The sequence below is a fragment of the Panthera uncia genome, chromosome D1 (assembly GCF_023721935.1).
Source record: "Panthera uncia isolate 11264 chromosome D1, Puncia_PCG_1.0, whole genome shotgun sequence".
Classification (NCBI taxonomy): Eukaryota; Metazoa; Chordata; class Mammalia; order Carnivora; family Felidae; genus Panthera; species Panthera uncia.
Genome location: NC_064808.1, coordinates 57980679 through 58006210, shown reverse-complemented (window position 1 = coordinate 58006210; position 25532 = coordinate 57980679). Strand labels below are relative to the sequence as shown.

The 25532-nt window shown below is 37.9% G+C and overlaps 1 protein-coding gene across 3 annotated transcripts in view; it reads left to right on the top strand.

The window, feature by feature from the left end:
- PAK1 (p21 (RAC1) activated kinase 1) overlaps positions 1 to 25532 on the top strand; it is a 154200-nt gene that overhangs the window by 95143 nt on the left and 33525 nt on the right. For all 3 annotated transcript variants that reach the window (XM_049652738.1, XM_049652747.1, XM_049652733.1), the window contains exons 3-5: positions 11810 to 11910; positions 12399 to 12546; positions 16056 to 16093. In XM_049652738.1, the coding sequence (XP_049508695.1) occupies positions 11810 to 11910; positions 12399 to 12546; positions 16056 to 16093 (287 nt within the window). The remainder of the gene's footprint in view (positions 1 to 11809; positions 11911 to 12398; positions 12547 to 16055; positions 16094 to 25532) is intronic.

The following is a 25532-nucleotide window of genomic DNA, read 5'->3' as shown; positions in this document are numbered from 1 at the left end:
ATGTGGCCACTAACCTGTCCAACAAAAAAGGATATAACCAGCCCCCTAGAAGCTCCGTTCGTTTTCTCTTGCAGGCACTAACATCTCTCTCTTTCCCAAAGGTAAACCCATTAATGAGTTGCTATACATAGAATCATACAATGTATATTCTTTTCTTTGTCTTCATTTGATTAACGCTGTTTATGAGATTTATCTGCAATTTTACATACAGTTTAGCTCATTTCCATTGCTATATAATATTCTCTTATAGGATTATTTTCCATTGTACTATTGATGAACATCAGGTTGGTGTCAGTGGTAGACTCTTATGGGTAATGTTTTCTGATCACACTTGTGCATATTTTTATAGATGTATTCACACTTTTTTGTTGGGTACATATACATAGTGAAAATGCTGGATCATGTAGATACTTATGCTAAACTTTGGTTGATAATTAAAAAATTCAAAGTTCAAACACATGGCTGTTCAGTTTATATTCCCACCAGTCATGCATAAGAGTTGCACTTCACTTTTTTGTCGCCACTTAGTTTTGTCAGTCTTTAATGAGGTTGAGCAGCTTTTCATGTTAATTGGCCATTTGGATATTCTTTTTTGTGAAGTGCTTGTTCAAGTGTTTTGCCCACTTAAGAAAAAAAATTTTTTATTGATTTTCAGGAGTTCTTACCTAGATGTAAGCCTTTTGCCAGTTGACTATATAGCAAATATCTTCATTTATGCACTTAATGGTATCTTTGATATATATATGACATGGTGTCTTTGATAGAATTAAATATAGCTAAATGTATTATTTCCTTTTTAATATTTTCTGTTCTGTTTTGGAATCTTTACCTACTATAAGTTATGAAGATTTTTCTATTTGAATTTTTTCTATGTTCATATACACAATCCTATTATCTGTGAATTGTGGTAATTTTGTTTCTTCCTTTTTAATCCTTCTTCTTTTCTTTCCTAGTTGCACTGACTAATACCTTCAGTATTGTGATAAATAGCAGTGACACCCTTAATCTTATTTGTAATCTCAGAGGAAAACTGTCAACATTTTACCATTAAGTTTGATGTTGGTGCTAGTGTTTTTGGTAATTAGCTTTTATTAGATTAAATGGATTCCCTTATAATCCTAGTTTGCTATGAATGTTTAATCACAATTGGATATAAAATTTTAGCAAATACATTTTCTCCTTTATTTTGTTATTATGGTATATTGCATTTACTTTTTTTAAAATACTGAGATATAATTCATATACCATACGGTTCAGTGGTTTTTAGTATAGTCACAAGATTGTACAACATCACAATGCTCTAATTCCAGTACATTTTCCACCACCCTAAAAAGAAACCCTGTACTTCGCCATATTTCCTTCTTCCCCTTGGCAACCGCTAATCTACTTTCTGTCTATGGATTTGACTTCTCTGGACATTTTATATAAATAGAATCATACAATATGTGGCCGTTTGTGACTTGCTTCTTTCACTTGGCATGATGTTTTTAGGTTCATCCATGTTGTAGCATGGGTCAGGACTTCATTTCTTTTTACAGCTTAATAATATTTTGTTGTATGGATATACCATTTATCTGTTTATCAGTTGAGGGACATTTTGGTTTCTATGTTTTGATTATTTTAAATAATGTTGCTATGAACATTCACTTACAAGTCGTTGTGCAGATAAAGGTTTTCATCAGATTCCTCTAGACTCATACTTACTAGTCATCATAGAAAAATGTGCTAGCAGCAGCAGCAGCAGTTGTCCCAGGCAGCCTGACGTTTGTGGCCTTGGGATCTGGGACTACCAGTATCCTGAGTTTGCTTTATTTCCTCCATTGTATCATCCCTCAGTCCCATGCTTGGAGTACATCTCTAATAAGAGCTTATTAAATTTGGTTGACTTGCTGGGCAGATAGAAAGCTGGGGCAAAGTTCACTGTTTTCTGGCCCTTTGTTTATTCTGTTTCCTTCTGGAATGCCCTTTTCCATTTCTGCCTGACCAACTCCTGTTATTCTTCATGATTTCTTTCAGGTATTATCTTCTCCAGAAAGGTGATTTTTACCTACCTTTATCTATACCTGAACATGGATCATTGACCTATTTTGCAGATTGAAGACTTGATCTAAGAAGAAGAAAGTGACTTTTCTAGGGTCATAAAGTGAATTAATGGCAAAGATAATACTGGATCCATCCTCCACTGACTCCTAGTCCAGGACAGATTTCTTTTAACTTCCTGACCTCAGTGTTCTCAGCTCTGAGATGGGGATAATCTATGCTGTCTGGTTCTTGGAGTTGTTGTAAGGAGCCAGTGAGGCAGTGACTGTGAAAAGGCTTTGTGAAGGGCTATACACATGTGAGTGTGATTGTTACTTCCAGTAAGGCATTCAATGAGTGCCAGGTAGCTCTGTGACTAGGTGGCTTCTCCAGTTCTGTCCTGCTTTCCTGCCTCAGGTGTCCTGTTTCCTGCTGATGCTCTCCAGCCAGTGACTACTCAGCCTAAATAGCATGGCACGCAGGATAAATTCTGCCCATTAGGGTTCTTTTCCCCCCTGCACTTCCCTCCTCTCCCACTTCAGCCAAGCCCTTCTTTTCTTATACTTGTTCTGGTCTGTGTTAAACTGCTATTTCAGTAAGTAGTTGCTTCCAGTCAAATCAGTCAGTAAGGATCAGAGGCTATCACAAAGGGTAAAAGACTTGATCGGGTGAACGGAGTCTTACCACCATATGCTCTGTGATACAGTGAGTCAGTTTACTTCTTAGGGCCTCTTACTTCAGGAAGTAGAATAACAGACTCTAAGGTTACTTCTTAATGTTTTGGGGGTGTTCTTGAATTAACCTATTCTGTGTTGGGTCCTCAATGGAAGATTTGGAAGTATAACGATCATAATTAGAAGCCATGATTATGGTCCTCAGGAAGCTTACATTTTAAGTAAAGGGGTAAGTCTTTAAAATAGCAAGGAATCATACAAGACAGGAAATGACTAAATGCATGGTGGTGTGGCAGACTCAGTGTCTTGGGAATTCACAGAGGGAGAAAAGTCAGGAAGAAGTAAGTGGGACTTGGACCAGTCTTTAAAAGATGACTGAGAATTTGACAGGGAGATTGGGAGGAAGAGCATTCCAAAGTAAGGAGAAGAAAAAGAGCAAAAACTTGGAGGTGGGAATATGGGAGGTGTATGCAAAGGTTATGGGACAAAAAGTGACCAGTGGAAGCCAACTTCAGCATTACCCTGTATGTTCATGTGTTAAATGATTTCATTTCCTTGGGGCTCTTTTCTATAGATTACTCATCCTCTAAGCCCCTCTCTTTTTGTGTCTCCATTACTGGAGTTTCTTTTGTATTTGACATTCTATGCCTATAATGGCATGTTATATAGTATATTAATAACATAAATTAGAAATAATATGTAAAAATATAAGGTATAGAAGTATAAAATACAAATCCAAATAAAACATAAAAGGGGCGCCTGGGTGGCTCAGTCCGTTAAGCGTCCAACTTCGGCTCAGGTCATGATCTCACAGCTCGTAAGTTCGAGCCCCTCATCAGGCTCTGTGCTGACAGCTCGGAACCTGGAGCCTGCTTTGGATTCTGTGTCTACCTCTCTCTCTGCCCCTAACCCACTCGCATTCTGTCTCTGTCTCTCTCAAAAATAAACTTAAAAAAACAAAAACATAAAAGTTGTTTTTCCCTACCATCTTTTAAATGACTAGATCAGGGGAAATTTAGGAACAATAAGCAGTTCCAAAGCCCTGCAACATGTCCCATGCATTCTAGCTATGAGTAAGACAGATGGACTTATGTCATAAATGACTGCGTTATTTGGGCCCTGCTAAACTCTTGGCCTTTCCTTTCTAAAAACAGCTGCTTCTTGAAGGGAAATTGCCAAATGCTGAATTGCTTAAACTCTAGCAATTGGCATGTAGGCAAATAGTTCTTATTAAGACACTGAGGAAAGGAACTTTGGAATCAGACTTGGGTTCAAATCCCAGCTCTTACTAACTGTGTGAGCTTGAGCAAATTATTTAATGGTTTTTTTTTTTGTTTGTTTTTTGTTTTTTGTTTCTTCATCTGTAAAATGACAATCATAATAATCTATCTCATAGGATTGTAAGAACTCAGGAAAAGAATGTGTTAAGTTATGGTATCTTACACATGCTAAGTTCTTATTTAATATTATTTCTTTTCCTTTTATACCAAAGTATGTTTTCTTGACTCAACTTGAAATTCTTTAGGGAAGGTGAAATAATAGAATCTAAAGGGCCTTGGCTTTGAAGCCACACCTTTTGAATTGCAGTCACTTCAATAACTGTAGGCAAGTCTGTGCTTCAGTTACTTAATCTGTAAGTAAAATTAATTGCCTCTCAGGATTGTGGTAATTATATGAGATGATGTGAATGGAGTACCTATTAAAAACTGTAGGATGCCATGTCAAGAGGAATCCAGCTACAGAGTCTTGAGAGTATTCATCCCTTTGTTTTCATAGACTCATGGAATGTAGGAGCTAGAAGGGTCCTTAACAATCATCTCATCCATTCTTTCCATTGTTCATATGGGAAAGCTGAGAATCTGGACTGTACGGTGTGTAGAGGCAAAACTGGCCTGAACTCTAGAACCTTCTTGTTCCTCCCACCACATTTTTCATCAGGATTTTCATTTCATCTGGGTTACCCAGTTATCCTGGGTATGTGGAGACATTAGGACTTCAGAATTTCTTTGGGCCAGTGTACTGAGCTCCCACAGAGCAGGGTTTTCAAACAGGACTGATGATGGCTGGGTAACAAGGATTGTGAAAGTCAGGTCAGATCTTGTAAAAATGAAACATTTATTCCTGTTCTGGAAAGAATTTGCCTGTTTTAGGCAGATTTCCTTAGACTCCTTGCCAAGTTGAGTTAGGTATGTGGTTATTTGTTACTTTCTTCACTCGCTGTCTGTACACCTGTTTTGTGCCAGGCGTGTGCTAGCCATTGAGGATCCATAATGAATTGGACATGGCCCCTGCACTTGGGACTCAGTGTGGTTTTTCCCAAGAGAAACCCTTAAAATAGGCAATTACTATAATGGTGCTGTGGGAACAGAGCAAATGGTGAAGGACTGCCCAACCTAGAGATCAGGGAGGACTTCAGAGAAAAGATGACCTTTAAGTTGAGACCTGAAAAGGATAAATAAAAGGCTGAGGTAGCAAGGGAAGGGAAAAGGAAAGGCAGGATTCATAGGCAAAGGGAGTAGCTTGAGAAAATGTGAAGAGGTGTAAAAGAACCCATTATGTTTGGTGACGTAACTGATTCAGTATAGTTGGTGTAGAGTGTGTGAAACATAAGTAGCAGGAGGTTAAAAGAGGAGGGTACAAGTTTATAGAGTGGAGCTTCTGAAACTTTTTTTTTAATAGCATAGTTTTAAGTTCACAGAAAAATTGAGTGGAAGGTATCCAGATTTACTGTATACCTCCTGTTCTCACATATGTACAACCTTTCCCACAATTAGCATCTTGTACCAGGGTGGTGCATTTGTTTCAATTGATGCACTGACATCAACATATCATGTTCACCTTAGGTCTGTATTTTATGTTAGGGTTCATTCTTGGTGTTGTACACTCAATGGGTTTGGACAAATGAATAATGACATATATCCACCATGATAGTATTGTACAGAGTAGTTTCACGGCCCTAAAATTCCTCTGTGCTCTACTAATTTATCGCTTCTTCCCTCCTAACCCCTGGCAACCACTGATTCTTATGCTGTTTCCATAGTTTTGCCTTTTCTAGAATGTCATATAATTGGAATAATACAGTTCATAGTCTTTTCAGGTTGATTTGTTTTCCTAGTAATATGTATTTAAGGTTCCTCATTGTCTTTTCATGGCTTAATAGCTCATTTCTTTTTAGTGCTAAATAATATTCCATTTCCTGGAGGAACCAGTTTATTTATCCACTCACCTACTGAAAGATATCTTGGTTGCTTCTAAGTTTTGGCAGTTATGAATAAAGCTGCTATAAATATCCATGTGCAAGTTTTTATGTGAACATAAGTTTTCAGCTCATTTGGGTGAATAGCAAGGAGTGCAATTGCTGGATTGTATGGTAAGAGTGTGTTTAATTTTGTAAGAAACTGCCAACCTGTCTTCCAAAGTGACTTACCATTTTGCATTCCTGCCAGCAAGGAATAAACACTCTTTTTTAAAAAAAATTGTTTAATGTTTATTTATTTTTGAGAGAGAGAGAGAGAGAGAGAGAGAGAGAGACAGAGTGTAAGCAGGGAAAGGGTGGAGAGAGAGGGAGACACAGAATCTAAAGAAAGCTCCAGGCTCCAAGCTGTCAGCAAAGAGCCTGACATGGGGCTCAAACATGAACCGTGAGGTCATGACCTGAGCTGAAGTTGGACGCTTAACTGACTGAGCCACCCAGATTCCCCAAGGAATAAACATTCTTGTTGTTTCATAGCCTTGTTGGCATTTGATATTTTCAAGGTGTGTAGTGGTATTTCATTGTCATTTTAATTTGCAATTCCCTAATGACACATGATGTTGCACATCTTTCCCACCTGTATATCTTTTTTGGTAGTTACTTGTTCAGGTCTTTTGCCCATTTTATTAATCAGGTTGTTTGTCTTATTGTTGAGTTTTAAGAGTTCTTCATATATTTTGGATAACAATCCTTTGTCAGATAAGTCTTTTACAAATATTTTCTTTTATCTGTGGCTTGTCTTCTCATTCTCTTGATTCTCAAACTTTTATATGCACATGAATCATTTCTGATCTCATTAAAATTCAGATTCTGATTCAGTAGGTCTGGGTTGGAGCTTGAGATCCTACATTCCCAGTAGTCTCCCAAGTTGTGCTGATGCTGCTTAGAATATCAAGGCTATAGATCACCTTGGCTGCTGTCTGCATTGGAGGGGACCAGAATGCAGGTGACAGATGACTTTTAGAATGATCCAGGCCATAGATAACAATGCCTGAAAGAGGGTGGTAACAATGAAAATGGAGGAGAGTGGATAAATTTGATTTCTGTATAGCAGAGGAAATCATTAGTAACCTGGGGACTGAATGTAAGAGAGATGGGGAGAAAGAGGAGAGATCACGTAATCATGAGCAGCGGCAGTCTATAAGAGGCAGAGTGACAGAATAGGAGGGCCTTGTGGCTGGGAGTCTGAAGACCCCAGTTCTGGGTGCAGGTCTGCTTCTAACTTGTGACCTTGTGCAGGTTATTTAACCTCTTGGAACCTCTGTTTCTTCTTCTCTCAATAGGCACCTTAACCACTGCCCTGCTCATCACACAGTTGTTTTGAGGCTCTGGTGAAATAATATATGTGAGCACTAGAGCATGATACAAATGGAGGTGATTATTGTAATTATTATGAAATGTAAATCTGTTATAAAGTGCTATAAGGTATACTGGTACTTTCTTTGCCCAGGAATGTTCAGTCTGGTAGTGAGGTTCAGACAAGTCAACCTGGAAAGGTAATAGAACAAGTGGATCATATATATGCATGCAGCTCTCTTGAGCATTGGGGCCTTAACTGTGGATTTAGCCACCTGTTTTCGTCCACAGCCTATACTTTAAAAAAATTATTTGTATTGTAGTGTAGTTGACACACATTATATTAGTTTCAGGTATACAACATAGTGATTCAAATTTACACATTATGCTATGTTCACAAGTGTAGGTACCATCTGTCACCATATGGTGCTATTATAGTACCATTTATTATATTCCTTATGCAGTGCCTTTTATTCCCGTGACTTATTCGTTCCATAGCTGGAAGCCTTATCTCCTACTCCCCTACACTCATGTTGCCCATCCCCGACCCCCCTCCCCTCTGGCAACTATCAGTTTGTTCTCTGTATTTATAGCTCTAATTCTGCTTTTTGTTTGTTGATTCATTTTTTTTTAAAGATTCCACATATGAGTGAAAATCATATGATATTTGTCTTTCTCAGTCTGACTTATTTCACTTAGCATAATATCTTCTGGTCCATCCATGTTGTTGCAAATGGCACTATCATCCCTTTTTTATAGCTGCATAATAGTCCTGTGTGTGTGTGCGTATATAAACACACACACCCACAGCTTCTTTATCCATTTATCTATCAATGGACACTTAGGTTGCTTAGATACATGTACATATAGGGGTGCATGTATCTATTCAAATTAGTGTTTCTGTTTTCTTTGAGTAAATGCCCAGTAGTTCAATTACTAGATCATATGGTAGTTCTATTTTTAACTTTTTGAGGAACCCCATACTGTTTTCCACATTGCTGTACCAATTTACATTCCCACCAACAGTGCACAAGGTTTCCTTTCCCTCTACATCCCCACCAATACTTGTTATTTCTTGTCTTTTTGATTTTAGCCACTCTGTCAGATGTCACATGATATCTCATTGTGGTTTTGATTTGCATTTCCCTGATGATGAGTGATGTTGAGCATCTTTTCATGTTTCTTGGCCATCTGTATCTTTTTTGGAAAAACAACTATTTGTGTCCTCTGCCCATTGTTAAATCAGATTGGCGTGTGTGTGTGTGTGTGTGTGTGTGTGTGTGTGTGTGTATGTAGTTATATAAGTACTTTTTTTAAAGTTTATATATTTTAAGAGAGAGTGCATGTGTGCACCTGCTTGTGTGCAAGTGGGGGAGGGTCACAGGGAGGGAGAGAGAGAGAGAGAGAAAGAGAGAGAGAATCCCAAGCAGACTATGCACTGTTAGCACAGACCCTGACGTGGAGCCCTATCTCATCATGATCTACGAGATCATGACCTGAGCTGAAATCCAGAGTTGAGCACTTAACTGACTGGGCCACCCAGGTGCCCCTCAGTTCTTTGCATGTTTTGGATATTAACCCCTTATTGGATATATCATTTGCAAGTACCTTCTCCTATTCAGTAGGTTGCCTTTTTTGTTAATGGTTTTCTTTGCTGCACAAAAGCTTTTATTTTGATACAGTCCCAATAGTTTATTTTTGCTTTTGTTTTCCTTGCCTTTGGAGACAAGGGGAAGTGCTAGAAAAATGTTGCTATGGTCAACGTTGGAGAAATTATTGCCTGTGCTCTCTTCTAGGATTTTTATAGTTTCATCTCTTACATTTAGGTCTAATCCATTTTGAAATTCTTTTTGTGTTTGGTGTTAGAAAGTGGTCCAGTTTCATTCTTTTATATGTAGCTTTCCAGTTTATAGGTTTGTTTTTTTTTGTTTTTTGTTTTTTTTTGGATTTTTATAGTTTCATCTCTTACATTTAGGTCTAATCCGTTTTGAAATTATCTTTGTGTTTGGTGTTAGAAAGTGGTCCACTTTCGTTCTTTTACATGTAGCTGTCCAGTTTTCCTAGCACCATTTATTGAACAAACTGTCTTTTCCCCATCCAAATTCTTGTCTCCTTTGTCATAGATTAATTGACTATTTAAGCATGGGTTTATTTCTGGGCTCTCTGTTCTGTTCCATTGATCTATGTGTCTGTTTTTGTGCCAGCACCATACTGTTTTGATTGCTATAATTCAGCCTATACTTTTAATCTGATCTCCAAGGATAGGCTCAGACAAGCCTGGCATTCAGCCTTTGTCTGACCCTAGCCAAGTTCTTCAGTACTGCTCAGTGAATTTTTTTAGAGGTGAATTTTGGGCTTACAATGTTTTTGTTTGTTTGTTTCTGTTTTTTTGTTTTTTTTGTTCTGTTTTGTTTTTGTTTTTTGTTGTTGTTTGTTTGTTTGTTTTAGCTTTGCTGTCGTGTAATCCTGGGCATTTCTAGGAGGGAAAATGTCTTGTCATGGAGCCAGGGACTTTGGGCCTTAACTGTGACTGTATGTAACATAATGTCTACAAGGAGAAAACTCTGGTGATTTCATTGAGAGATTGATAGTGGGGAAGACTGGAGACTTAGGGTTCCTGGGCTTTCTTTGCTGATTTGCCTTAAAGAGAGGATATTCTAGTCTTGCCTCACAGGCTTATGAGCCTGCATGGCCAATTTATAATGCTTTTAGGATAGACTTGTCACTGAAACTCAGGAATGATAAAGCAAATTATTAAAAATAAGTACTTATGTTTCCTTACCTATAAAATGAAGATGTTAATATCTGTTTTGTAGGGTTGTATGGAGTATTTGGTGACATATGATGCATATAAAATTCTTAGCACATGCTTGGCACATGGTAAGAGCTCAATTAATAGTAGCTTTTGCAGTTAGCTTCTGAATCCAGTTCTCCCAGGTATGTGTACGGAGTTCCCTGGAAGTTTAGACCAGATGGCCTTCTCCTTTGTCTTCTCCTTAGAACGTTGAAGGAGGAGGAGCCTTCGTTGAAGGGATAAGGAGGGTTTCTACAGCTCTTTAAAATCTGGGCTCTGTAGGTCCCCATCTAGGAAGAAAGATTATCTGGCTGAGCCTTGGAAGTTGTTTAAGCCTGTTTCAGTGGGATTACATTTGCAGATGGCTGCTGAAGTCTAGCCTGATACCAAGACCTTGAAACTCCTTTTAGTTGGAAGAGGGTTAGATTTACTAGAGCTTCTGTAACTAGGTACCACAAACTAAGCAGCTTAGACCACAGAAATGGATTGTTTCAGTTCTGGAAACAAGAATTCCGAGATCAAGTTGTATGCAGGGTTGGTTCCTTTTGAAGGCTGTGAAGAAAAATCTGTTTCATGCCTCTCCCTTAGCTTCTGGTGGCTTGCTGGCAATCTTTGGTGTTTCTTGGCTTGAAACAGCATCACTCTGACTTCTCTGTTCATCTTCATATGGTATTCTCCTTGTGTGCATCTGTCTCCACATTTCTTATTTTTGTAAGGATACCAGTCTTATTGGCTTAGGGGTCCCCCCTACTCCAGTATGACCTATTGTAACTTAAACTAATTATATCTGCAATGACCCTATTTCTAAATAAGGTCACATTCTGAGGTACCTGGAATTGGGACATATGAATTTAGGGGTACATAATTCAACCCCTGACAAGGGTACTTTGCTTTAGCAATACAATTCCTTAACTATTGAAGCTTTTTCTGCCAGGTCAGCAGGACCTCTGTGAACATCTACTTTATGCAAGACGTTTGATGGGAGAAAGATGACTACATCTTTTTCTTTTAATGATCTGTTAAGGTCCTAGCCTAGGGATGCAGCACAGCATAGTGGTTTTGAGCTCAGGCTCTGGGCCAGACTGCCTGGGTTTGTGCCTGGATGCTGCCAACTACTAACCATGTGATCTTGAGCAAGTAACTTGATCTCTGTGCTTCAGTTTCTTTATCTGCAAAATAAGGATAGTACCTAACTTCTAGGGTTGCCATGAAGCTAAAGTGAATTCATACATGTAAAGAACTAAAACTGTTGCCTCGTAAGCACCTGATAAAATATTAGCGATTTATATTATTAAAATACCACCCAGACCTAAAATCCTGTAATTTAGGGAACCTTAAAGCAGTCCATAATCAAATACCAAACCAGTGGGATGTAGGTCATAGAAGCTCATAGAATGTAGGATGTCAGGGCTGGAAGGATCTTTAGATACCATCTGCCTTAGCTTTCTCTTTGGAGATGGAAAAACCAGTGTTCAGAAAAAGAAAGTTACTCACCCTAGATCAAATGGCTCATTAGATCTGAAGAACATTTGAAGAAAATTCTTTCTATCCCTTTCTTACTTTAGTTCAACAAAAAAATAAGTCTTTAATCATGTTTTGAGCACCTTCTCCAATCTAAATGTAGCATTTTGGTTGTCAATACATATGTGAAGTAGACGGTCCTTAGCCTTTAAAGGAGCCTACAGCTCAAAAAACAGTTAAATAAGCAAAAAAAAAAAAAAAAAAGTAATAATGTCCTTGTTTTCTATTTCCTTTTCTCTGTTTCTCTTGCAGCAAATAAAAAGAAGGAGAAGGAACGGCCAGAGATTTCTCTTCCTTCAGATTTTGAGCACACAATTCACGTTGGTTTTGATGCTGTCACAGGGGAGTTTACAGTAAGTCCTGGGTCACAGAAAGGCCTTTGATCTTTGAGAGTTCTGACTATGTACTGTTAGATTCATTTTTTACCCTAGTATTCCTGATGCCTCTGTCTTTGCCTGAGATCCTCATTACTATCTTCTTATATTCATGAGAGGGACATTTTCCTCATCTCTAAAGTTTTATCAGAAAACGCTTTGAATCACCATTTCTTAAGTAGACCTTAGTTAAGTGGCTCCTTGGCACTATGATATAAAGACAAATCATACATGGTTCCTGTTCTGAAGAAGGAATAGCCTAGTGAAAGGGCAAACATCTCAAGAAATGACTAATCCAATGAGATAGGTATTATAAAAAAGGCTTATATAGAGCTCTGAGAGTATAGAGAGAAAGAAATAACTAAACCCGTCTTTAACTGCCAGCAGGTATTAGAGTTAGCTTTGATTTTCCTTCAGGATCCCCTCTAACTATGCCTTCCTGACAACGTTGTATGTCTCTCTTATAGGGAATGCCAGAGCAGTGGGCTCGCTTGCTTCAAACATCAAATATCACTAAGTCAGAGCAGAAGAAAAACCCACAAGCTGTTCTGGATGTATTGGAATTTTATAACTCAAAGAAGACCTCCAACAGCCAGAAGTACATGAGCTTTACAGGTATGGGGATTGAATCCAGAATAGTCTAGGGAAAAAAAAAATGTTTTCACCTGGATGGAAAAGCTCCACATGCCTATTGGTATGGGGTAAGGGGAGAAAGTATTGGAAAGAGTGGAGACAATACTTTAACTAAGATGGACTTTTGGAATTTGAGAGCCAAAATGATGAGTTTTTGCATCAAACCTGAGTATTTTGAAACTGCACCTTCTTTATAAGTTGCATGGTATATGTATATATTGAGCCTCAAAATGGGAATAATAATTTGTCTCCAGAGAGTGTAATGAGGAATAAATGAGCTCACTGGTATGAAAGTTATTTATAAGTTGTAAACAGTACCATGGAAATGTAGCTATCATTATCATTATTAATTTTAATATCATTGTTATTTAATAACACATTTCATGTGTATCTTTTAAGTAGGCAAGCCCAATTTCTTCCTCAAGGAATTAATTTTTATCACTCAGATGTAAAATAGGCCAGTAATAATATATGTTCTTTAGATGTACCTCTCTGTAACAGACTGTGTCTTTCAGTGTTTTTAATGGCAGAATTGGGATTTGAATCCAGACCTCCCAATTCCTAGACTAGCACCTTTGGAGTTTACTATCTGCTTCTAGGAACTCTATCTGGAGCACCTCCTCCCATAGCAGGGACATTTTCCTTTTCCTGGATATGTTATTAGAAGGCCTACATTTCCAGAAACTTGCCTTTTATAGTAGCATCTTAGAATGTTAGAGCAAGATGTATCGTCCGTATATACTACTTCCAGGTCCTCCTTGTTTTGCAGACACTAAAGCCAAGAAAGACCTTTCTAATATGGCTAAATTAATGGCAGAACTGGTCTCTTAACTCCAAGTCTGGTACTCTTTCCAGTGTTCATGCTGTCTCTTTCAAAGAGCAGTATTGTTGGGGAAGGTGAGAACCAGGATGAACTAGCCGATTTTGAAGGATGCTTTCCCCAGCAAGTGTCTGGCTCGTATCGAAGGGCACAGATGGTGAGGATGACAAACTGCAGCTTTGCCCATGCTGCCATGGTGGTACCCAGGAGAGGGTCATGCGTGTTCCCAGCATTACTTCCTTCCTCACGTCTGGCTCTGTTGGCTCTGTCTCACTTCTCTCATTGAGGGACTGGGTCATTCCAAGGAGGAATTAGGGTTGAGGGGTGCTGGGTGGGAGAGTTTTCTAGTCAGAAGATTAGAGTTTATATTTTAAGGTGTTTGTCACGAACCTCAGATTAGAAAAGCTGGCTTTGAAAGTCTTAGCAGCAGAGTCTTTGGAAGAATCTCTGTGTTTATGTGTACGTGTGTGTAGACGTGTACAAGTACCAGATATGTATATGGAAGCATAGCTCTGTGGGTTTGCATACGTTTAGAATTAAAGACCACTTAGGTATTCATGAATTAATATGTATATAGATACACACATTCAGGTAATTGTGTATATGTTCACCTTTGCGTGCATATATGAATAACAGTATATATATATATATATAGAATGCTTAGATATGTGTTCATACTTCTTCTGTGTGTATAAATTTACACACACGTGTATATGTAAATGTGTGTGTGTGTGCGCGCACATGCAAGTGCAGAATTTTTAGTTTTTTAGAAGTTGAAGACCAGGGCCATTTCTAGGCAATATTGTATATTTGGCACAGTTGTTTTTTTTTTTTTTTTTTTTTAACTTTTATTCAGTATTGAGAGACAGAGTGTGAGTGGGGGAGGGGCAGAGAGCACAGGAGACACAGAATCTGAAGCAGGCTCCAGGCTCTGAGCTGTCAGCACAGAGCCCTATGCCGGGCTCAAACTCACGAATGGTGAGAGCATGGCCTGAGCCAAAGTCGGCCGCTCAACCAACTGAGCCACCCAGGTGCCCTTAGCACAGTTTTTGTTTAATGTCATCTCTCTCTTTTACCTGTTTCCCTTCTTCTCATACTATTGATTCTGAGAGTACTACTTTAACTTGTATATGCTTGCACATGAATTATCTCACTGATTCTCATGATGGTCTTAGGGGCTTGGTATGACAAGGACTATTATCCCCAGTTCACAGACTCAGAGAAATTAATTAGCCTCAGAAAAACTGAGTGATTTACTCAGGGTGAATCAAGTACTGTGTGATGGAATTATGTTTAGAGTATATCCTGAATTGATTTCTCCTGGGTATAGCTGGCTGTTCAGGGTTTAAGAATATATTGTCATAGCTTATAGGTTCATGGTTTGTCGTAGGACCAAAGAAGCTGTACCTGACACTTTCTTATATGATGGAATTGGGATCTTGGACATTCTCTGGACTTGGTTTTTGGTGAGGAATATGTTGGGTTTGGTAGAATATTTCTCCTTAATTCCATTGATGTTGAACTGGCTAAGTCAGTTTTTTCTAAGGCCTGTAGGAATTAAAGAATAAAACCAAACATAATATTTGGCTTTTAAACTTATTTTCTTGCTAAGATCTCCATTGAGTCTATGTTTCATATTTCATTAAATCTAAGATATCATTAATTCTAAACCTGCATCATTATTTTATATACCACTAAAGAGAAAAAAGTTGCCAATTAAACCATGAAATGCCTTTGATTATAGGACACATCTCTATTTCATAGATATTAATGTAAAAAATTTACATTTTGGGGGGCGCCTGGGTGGCGCAGTCGGTTAAGCGTCCGACTTCAGCCAGGTCACGATCTCACGGTCCGTGAGTTGGAGCCCCGCGTCAGGCTCTGGGCTGATGGCTCAGAGCCTGGAGCCTGTTTCCGATTCTGTGTCTCCCTCTCTCTCTGTCCCTCCCCCGTTCATGCTCTGTCTCTCTCTGTCCCAAAAATAAATAAACGTTGAAAAAAAAAAAAAAAAAAAAGAAAAAAATTTACATTTTGGAATCAATGAACTCTGGTAATTGCCTCATTGAGGAAACTTGAATTTGTTCTTAGAAATAAGACCCTGCCTTAAATTAGACTTGACATGATTAATGCTTTTCTTTTCTTAAACTTTAGTTTTTCTCAGTTTTTCCCTATAGGGAATAGACATGCATGCAGAAGGATCTTTTCTAAAAGTTGAAGCCACAAACTGGTCATGATTTATCATGGATAGCTCAGGACATGAATTCTTTTCCATTTTCTTAGATTGCAGGAAATTTCCTTGACCATTGAGACCTGATGATGATATAGTTGATGATGTGGACACAGTTCTGACATAGTATTTAGAATTAGACCAGGATTCAAATCTTGACTCCTGTTTAACCTGTGTATACCCTGGGCAAATTACTTAACTTCTCTGAACCTCAGTTTCAAAATCTATAAAAGTAGACATAATAATAGTACTCAGAACTGTAGTGAGGATTAAAGGAGGTAATGTATCTAATGTGCTTTAGCCTGGTGTTGGGCCCATAGTACTAGTAATACCATTATTCTCTCAGCCTGGCAAGTGCTTGACTGGATAGGCTTCCTTAGCCCTCAAGAATGGATTAATTTTAGTTGTTTACTGACTGAGTCCCTTGTCTTTTTCCCTTTGCAGATAAATCAGCTGAAGATTATAATTCTTCTAACACTTTGGTAAGTCTTAATTTTCTTTATTCTGATATGGGCAGACTTGGTGGTTAGTGATCCAGACTGTGTGGTAGATGCAGAGCCTGGGCTGGAAAAAAACTCATCTTGGCTACTGCCCCTCACCCCACCAGGCCTCATAGTTTTTACCTATACAGTAAAGGAACTGGACTTAATAAACTGTTAAGTATCCCTTCCAGATTTAATTTTTTAGTGTTCCAGAAATCCTAACCTTGGAACCACAACTGGTTAGACTCAGTTTTTCATTTGTAGCTTTGAACCTTGGAGAGACAAGTTGCCTTTCTGAGTTTCAGTTTTTTCATCAATAAAATGAGAATGATACACTTTGCCTTAACTAGACGTGTCTTCAAATACCTGAATTTAGAAGAGAATTCCCTCTTTTTTGTTGGTATGGTCTACAAAACCGGGATTAGGACTAATTGTTGAAGGGAGCAGATTCTGTTCATTTAAAGTCATTCATTCTGTCCTCTGACATTGTAGTGACTGCCTGTCACTTGAAGGGATATTACACTGATGAATTGGCTGGAAAATAAAGCTAGATGATCTCATTCTCAAAAATTTAAAAATAGAACTGCCTTACAATCCAGTAATTCCACTACTGGATATTTACCCAAAGAATATAAAAAGACAAATTCAAAATTTTTTTAAATGTTTATTTATTTTTGAGAGAGAGAGAGAGAGAGACAGAGTATGAGCAGGGGAGGGACAGAGAGAGAGAGAGGGAGGCACAGAATCCAAAGCAGGTTCCAGGCTCTGAGCTGTCAGCACAGAGCCTGATGTGGGGCTCAAATCCATGAACTGTGAGATCATGACCTGAGCTGAAGTCAGATGCTCAACCCACTGAGCCACGTAGGTGCTCTTAAAAACACAAATTATGCTGTTTATTGCAACATTATTTACAATAGCCAAATTATGGAAGCAACCTAACCATCCATTGATAGATGAATGGATAAAGAAGATGTGGTGTATATACATGTGTGTGTTTGTGTGTGTGTGTGTGTGTGTGTGTGTGTGTGTGTGTGTGTAATATTACTCAGGCATTAAAAAAGAATGAAGTTTGCCATTTGCAGCAACATTGGTGGAGCTAGAGTATTATGCTAAAAGGAATAAGGCAGAAAAAGACAAATTCTATGATTTCACTCATATGTGGAATTTAAAAAACAAATGAACAAAGAAAAAATGAGAGAGAGAAAAGCCAAGAAATGGACTCTATAAGAGAGCAAATTGATGGTTATCACAGGGCAGGTGGGGGTGGGTGGGTAAAATAAGTGATAGGGACTAAGAGTACACTTATCATGGTGAGCCCTGAATAACGTATAGAATTGTTGAAAACTATTGCATACTGTATGTCAACTATACTGGAGTTAAAATTTAAAAAAACCAAAAAAAAAAAAAAAAAAAAGCTAGATGACCTTAAAGGTCTCTCTGCCTCTCTCAACTTACAAATTCCATTTTTCAGAGCAGATAAAATGAGATGCTGATGTTTGAAAGAGTCTTACAAATAGTACGCCTATGATATGTATAAGTATACTGCTATTCTTTACACCTGATGTTTTCTCTTATACAGAGGTGGTTTTGTCATATTGATTTACTAAATATTTACAAAATCCCCACTCTGTGCCAGGTCCTGTGTGGAGAAGTGACAATATAGGAAATAAATCAGTCATTGTCCCAACTCCTAAGAGTGTCCCAGGCTTATGAAGGCAAAAACAGTTACATACAGTACAGTGTGTTAAAACTTCATGGGGCCAAGGGTTATGTCTGACTTGTTAATTGCCGTATCCATGGCATCTGGCAAGTAACCATTTACTGAATGAAAGATTGGATGTTTAAGAGAAAATTTCTTGATTGTAGAGTCTGAGCTTAAGGACTTTGTTATGTAGGGCAAGAATTAAGGAGAGATGAGGATATTCCAGACAAAGAGAAAATAAATACCTCATGCAAAGACAAGGAGGTTCACAAGGTATGCTTTAATTGGGAACTGCAAGTAGTTTGTTATGATTGGAATGTGAAGTGTGAATGGACTAGAGGTAGGTGATGAGGAGGAATGGTGGCAGGTCAGATCATGTAGAAGTTTTATCTTTATCTTAAGAGTAATGAGAAGCTATTAAAGAATTTTAAGCAGGGGAACAGTAAATTCTCACACAATACTGAGTCACCATTAAAATACTTTAATCTGTGCTTCCAGCAGTAGACATTGATTCACTTGAGTCATTTACATTCCTATCAATCATAGAAAAATGTTCACATGTCCATTGCCTTTGTAGCATACTGTGTCCTTTTGTAGTCACTACTTCTTTTAATCCTCACAGGAGTTTAATGAGATGGGTTATATCATTGTTTCATAGATGATAAAACTGAAATAGAGAAAGGGTTAATGACAGTAGGTATCTGATTCCCAGTCTGCATTGCTTTCCCCTGAAAGCAATGGGATAATCTTTCTTTTGTCAGATGGATGTAATTAAAGGAGGGGGAAGAATTTGTAAATGTTAAGATCTTCGGGAGTTTCTCCCCATTACAGAGCAGCAAATTATTGAAGAAGAGGCCTAAACAAAGATGAGCTGTGCTTTGTGGCTCAAATGTGGTTATGCTTTTATAGGAGTGATGGCCGTCACTATCACGGCCTGGCTAATGTGTGCGAGGCACTATCCTAATAACTATGTATGGTTAGTGTGATTAGCCCTCACAGTTACCTTGTGAAGAAAGCATTATCCATCCCCATTTCACAGGTAGAAAAACAGACTTTCCTGAAGACTCATAATTAGTGATGGTGGCAGAACCAGATTAGAACTAGGGTCTTCTGAGTCCCAGTCCAGGATTCTTTTCACTGTGGCAGGGAACTGAGAAAGATGATGTCAGAGAGGTCTTATAAAGGAGACTACAGTAAAGCCATAGCTATGTTATTTGTACATGAAGAGCAGGAGCCCTGGGGCTCATGCCATATGTCAGAGGGCATAACACCTGCTTGGTAAACACCTGTGCTGGTTTACTATCTAAAATTAAAACTACTCAGTCTATCAAGGACATTTCCCCCCCCAATTCATAACATTTTTCCCTGTGATTCAGTATTCTGTATTTCTTTACTAGTTTTACATGGGAGATTATGGTTTGTTTTGTGGTAGCATGTCATTATTTTCCAACATGGTTTCCCATATCATCCCACTTGATGTGTGAAATAATTGGATAGGATTGTTATTCTCATAACACAGGTTAAGAAGTTGAGACTTGGAGTTTAAGTGACTTTCTCCCAACCCTTGAATAAAGTAGTAGTAGAAACCAGTACAAAATCCCATTGTCTTGAGCATGCATTTATTCATTCATACTATAAATATTTACTTAGCACCTTCTTTGTGCCCAGGTGCTGGTGATACAAAAATGAATATGCACTATCTTAGTCCTTGAAGAATAAAATTAACAGCAGACTAGAGGGATGAGGGCTGCAAGAGAGGTATGAATAATGTATGAGGGGGGGTCATATTTGATAGAGTGATTTATTCTGCCTGGTAGTGGAGGGAAGTTTGTAGAGAGTTGTCGGTCCCTAATGATTTATTCATTAAAAAAAAAATCTTTAAGGTTCCTTCTGGCACTGAAATTTTGTTACTTGTGGCTTAATGGTTTGAGGTCTGGCTTTCAGATTCTCTAGCATGTTAGCACATGAATTCTCATTTATAAAATGAACAGCTATTATGTGATAGGCTCTTTAGGTGTTGGGGCATCAAGGACTGGTAAGGTCTTTGCTCTTAATTTCACAACTCAGTAAAAAAAAAAAATTCACAATTTAGTGAGGAATCAGAACATGTAAACAGGGATTTATAATATCTTGTCAGGTAAACACAGGTAATGAATGATACCAGGCAGAAAAAAGGGAAATGCTTTTTTGTCTGAGGTAGCATGAACAAAAGTAAAGGATCCATCGTGTCAAGCCAAAAACCTTGAACTGTGTGTTGGAGCTTTATATAGGAGATTGATACAGCTGGATGTGCATTTTAGTCTAAACTAACATCCTTGAAAGATTCCTCTGGAAATTGGATCAGAGTACTAGAATGAATTCATGTATCTATCTCTCTTGCTATCACAGATTTCTTTTTTTAATAATTTTTTTAATGTTTGTTTATTTTTGAGAGATAGAGACATAGCGTGAGTGGAGGAGGGGCAGAGAGAGAGAGACAGAATCCGAAGCAGGCTCCAGGCTTCGAGCTGTCAGCACAGAGCCCGACATGGGGCTCGAACCCATGACTGTGAGATTATGGCCTAAGCCAAAGTCAGATGCTTAACTGACTGAGCCACTCAGGTGCCCTTACCCCAAATTTCTTAATTTCAAAAAAGATATATTTAAAAAATGAATACAAAACAATGCTCCAAAACAAAAACGGGACATAAATAAACCATTGTCATGGAAGATAGAAAGCAAAGATCAGATTGATGACACCAGAAAAAAACCACAGCTTAAAATATGTGGAAAAGAAAACTCCTAGAAAGATAAGAGTAGTTGAGAGAATACATATAAGAAGCAGGAAGGAGTCCTGGATCATCTTAAAGGGTAAATTAAAAATTAATGAAAATTCTGCATTTGAAACAGAAAGGACAGTCTTCATCGTACAGTGAGCAAAAGGTAGCAGAATTTTGATCCTAAGCTTAAGCCAGATAATTTTGTCCAGAAAGTAAACACCTACTTGAAGAGAACTCCTGCTGTAGTATAGGGGCCTAAGACAGAAGCAGAGCAGAACCTGAGTTAACTACAGATCTCTACAGCAGTATGAAGAAGGAGGAAATGAAAAGTAGCTCTGCAGTGGAAGCAAATGCATTAAATTCTTCCATCCCAAGGTGGAGATACTTTTCATAATTGGGAGAAGAGGAGTCTCAGTCTTATGTGCTCTTCCATGCCAACATACCCTAAAGTGATGCTTGCCAGTAACCAAGTACAGACGCCATAACTCATGTAGAGACTGTATCAGACTTTCCAATCAGAGGAGAGGACAGTGGAAAAACAGACTCACAACTGCAGAGGAAACTCATGCTACTCATGTACACTGTTCAATCTAGTTTTTCACTTATAAGTGTGAATAGAAAGCCCAGGATCTCTAGATACTTAAGGGGAACAAAGCATTAAAGGGAAGGATCAGAAACAGAAAGTAAAACTGGCCCCAGAGGAAATAGATAATTAAAAGAATTTCCAAAAAAATATGTGGTATATTCACAGAGATTTTATAGATGTTGCATCCACAAAAACAGTGCTATTAGATTAGAGGATGAAAAAGATTTCTTAGAAATTAAGACTATGATTAAAGAAATCCAGAGGATTAAAAAATACATATAAAAGTGAATTAGTGATACAAAATATAAAGACACTGGGAAAATAGGGGAATAAGGGACAAAAGGGGGTTACTTAAGGAGATTCAAGAAGAATTATAGAATTGGGGCACTAAAGTAGAAAAAATAACCAAAGGCATAATAGAAGAAAAATCCCTCAGCTAAAAAAAGCATGACTCTTCAGATGAAAGGGTGTACCAGTTATCAAGTCAGATAACTGCAGAGACCCCAAAGATGAAGAGAAAGATCTTCAAATCTTTCAAAGAGAATATACACCTAATGTTCCTCATTAGCAATAGTGGGCCAAGGAGCAGTATCTTTAGAGGTATGAGGAAAAGTTATTAGACCCAAGAATTCTGTGCCTAATCAAACTAGCACTCAAGAATGCATGAGGTCAAAATAAAGACCTACACAGATACAGATGTAATTACTACCCACAGATAATCTCTGCAAGGCTAAACACTGAATAGTAACAGTAATTACCTTCAGAGTTGATGGTGATTAAGAATATTCACTTAAAAATAATTTTTACCCAAGTATTAGATTAAAAAGTCAAATAGGACTAAAATTCTTGTAATTTACAGTTGTTCTGGGATCTCTCTTCACCATTGTCTTGACAGTCCCTTTGTATTTCTGTGTTGGTGTTGCTATTTTCTTTATGCTGTGTCTTCCTTATTTTTGGTTTACTTTTGCAGTTTGGTGGAGCTCATCTTCCAGTAGCTTTGAGAAAGTAAATGGGAAGTAAATATTTAATGTTTCCAACTCTCAAAATGGAGCATCTCTATTCTACCCTCAGATTTGATTGATACTTTGGCTGAGTCTAGAGTTCTAGAATGGAAATAATTTTCCATCAGTATTTGAAAAACATTGTACTTTTGTCATCTAGCTTTCATCATTGGCTATTGAAGTCTGAAGCTGTTTTATTCCTGCTTTTTTGTATCTGGCCTTTTTTTTTTTCACTTGAAAAGTTTGTGGCATTTTCTTTATCACCATTGCTTTCAAATTTCACATTTATATCCCTATATTCATCTATTTATTTTGCAAGTGGCTTTGTGGACTCTTTCAACCTTGGAAATTCAAGCCTTCAGTTCTAGGAAATTTGCTTGGCTTATTTCATTGGTGATCTCTTCTGTTTTCTTTGTTTCTTCTTTCTGGAACTCCTGTTATTTAGATTTTGGACCTCCTGGACTGATTCTCTATTTTTCTTATATTTTCTCTATTTCCCTTGCCTTGATTTTTTATTCTTATTTTTGGAGACTTCCCCAACTTCATCTTTCAGTCTGTCTATTGAATTTTTAATTTCTGTTTTCATGTTTAATTGTGAAGAGCTTGCTTATTTATTTATTTATTTATTTTTAATTAAAGTATCCCATTCTGTTTCCAGAATCGGTATCTTTGCTTATCCCTGAGATGAATGATAGGCTTTTTAAATAATTTTTTTAAGTTTTTAAGTTTTTTTAAGTTTATTTATTTTTTAGAGGGAGAGAGACAGAGCATAAACGGGGGAGGGACGGAAACAGAGGGAGACGCAGAATCCCAAGTAGGCTCTAGGCTCTGAGCTATCAGCACAGAGACTGACACAGGGCTCAAACTCATGAACTGTGAGATCATGACCAGAGCTGAAGTCGGATGCTTAATCAACTGAGTCACCCAGGCACCCCTAGGCTTTTTTTTTTTTAATATATTTTTCTCCCTGTCTAGTCTGTTTATTCCAAGTGTCCTTTTTTTCCCCATTCATTTTGGTTTCTTCCTCTTAAGTTAGAAGTACCCTGTGGATATTTGGTAATCCTTGGGGATATATGCCCATATTTATAATTGTGGTACTAAAGACTAATAGAATTTTAAGCTCATTGTTTGTGTCATTGAATTGTAAGTATATAATTGTAAAATGTATACCTTTAAAAGTAATTTGGGGTGCCTAGGTGGCTCAGTTTATTAAGCATCCTACTCTTGATTTTGGCTCAGGTCATGATCTCATGGTTCATGAGATCAAGCCCCGTGTCAAGCTCTGCGCTGACAGAGTGGAGCCTGCTTGGGATTCTCTCTCTCCCTCTCTCTGCTTCTTCTCTACTTGCATGTGTACTCTTTTCTGTCTAAAAATTAAAAATTTTTAAGTAATTTAATAAATTTTTAGAGTTATGCAGTCATTGCTATCTAGTTTTTTTGTTTGTATCGCTATAGAGTAATCCAGCTGGACCATTTGCTGAAACCTCCTGTATTTTATCTTAGAACTGAGGCTGGTAAGAAACCGAGAAGGATCTTCTAATCTCCTGCTTTGAGAATAAAAGTTAGACTCCTAGAGTTCTAGGAGCCTAGAAAGGGAAGCGGGGTAGGGGTCTCAGCATTCAGTATATTCTCTTAATTACCCTGTTTTTGATTTGATAGTCTTAACATTTGACTGTGCCTGACATCCCTAATCCAGAAATTCTCTGTTTTCCCTTCCAGAGACTAGACCTCCAGTTTTCTGCTAGGGGTGGGAAGGGCAACCACATAGTGGTGTAGAGTAGGTGAAGAGATTTAGGGATCTAACTACATCTTAAATAACTTTCATTGAATCTGCCTTTAGTACTCTCCCCTTCCCCTCTACTTCATCTTCAAATTCAGAAGTATACAGTGTTACCAGTTCCTGTGCCTTTGAGGATTCTGCTTCATGGATAAATAGATTGGTTTTCAGCTTTGAATTCAGCCTCCTTGAGTCAGTTACTGCTCATCCATTAGTCATTGCCTCCCTTTTTTTTTTTTGCTGCTCTTACCTTCTCTCTTGCTCTCCTCATTCTTCTGGGTTTAATGCCTTTAAAAGACTATTTCTTTATTATAGTTCTAGTGAGATTTCAAGATGTAGATTCCCACGTTCAACTTGCCATCTTTACCAGGCATTCCTGAGGACTGTTCACTTTTAATTCCTTACATTTCTAGATTATTTAAAATATATAATGAGAATCTACTGGCTTTAGATATAATTTAAAATTTTTACTTTTAAAAAAGCAGGTTTATTGAGGCAGTGTTTATATACCATGAAATTCACCCACCCTAATTGTACAATGCAGTGGGTTTTTTTTAATGTTTATACTTGTGTAGCCATCACCACACTCTACTTTTTAGAACATTCCCATCACCTTGAAAATTTCCCTTGTTAACTTTTACAGTTCATTCAAACTCCCATGCCCAGCCCTGGAAAACCACTGATCTTCTTTCTGTCTGTATAAATTTGCCCTTCTAGACATTTTACTGAAATGTGCGCATAGCATATAGTCTTGTGTCTAGATTCTTGGCATAAAGTTTGCAAAATTAATCCCTGTTGAATCTTGCATCAGTATTTCATTTCTTTTTAGGTCTCAATAATATTCCATTGTATTGATATACTACATGTTTAATCTGCTCACCAGTTGATGGGCATTTGGGTTGTTTCTACTTTTTGGCTATTAATAATGCTCATTCATGTATAAATTGTATGTGGATGTATATTTTCATTTCTCTTGGATATATACCTAGGAGTGGAATTGCTAGGTCATATGGTAACTCAATGTTTAACATTTTATTTATTTATTTTTTTACTTATTATTTTAAAAAATTTATTTACTTTGAGAGAGATAAAGAGAGTGAGACAGAGCATGTGAGTGAGGGAGGGGTAGACGGAGAGGGAGAGAGTATCCCAAGCAGGCTCCACACTGTCAGTATAGAGCTCAACGTGGGGCTTGAACTCACAAGCCATGAGATTGTGAACTAAGCTGAAATCAGGAGTCAGATGTTTAACTGACTGAGCCAGCCAGGCACCCTTACTTATTTTTTTTTTTTAAGTTTATTTATTTTGAGAGAGAGACACACACACACACAGTGCAGGGGAGGGGCAGAGAGAGAGAGGGAGGGAGAGAAGGCCCAAGCAGGCCTTGCACTGTTAGTGCAGAGCCCAGTGTGAGGCTTGAACTCATGAACTGTGAGATCATGACCTGAGCCAAAATCAAGGGTTGGATGCTTAACTGACTGAGCCATCCAGGTGCCCTCTGTGTTTAACATTTTAAGGAACTGCCAGACTATATTTCCCAGTGGCTGTTCCATATTATACTCCTACCAGCAATTATGAGGGTTCAAATTCCTCTATATCTTCCTTCACCTTTGT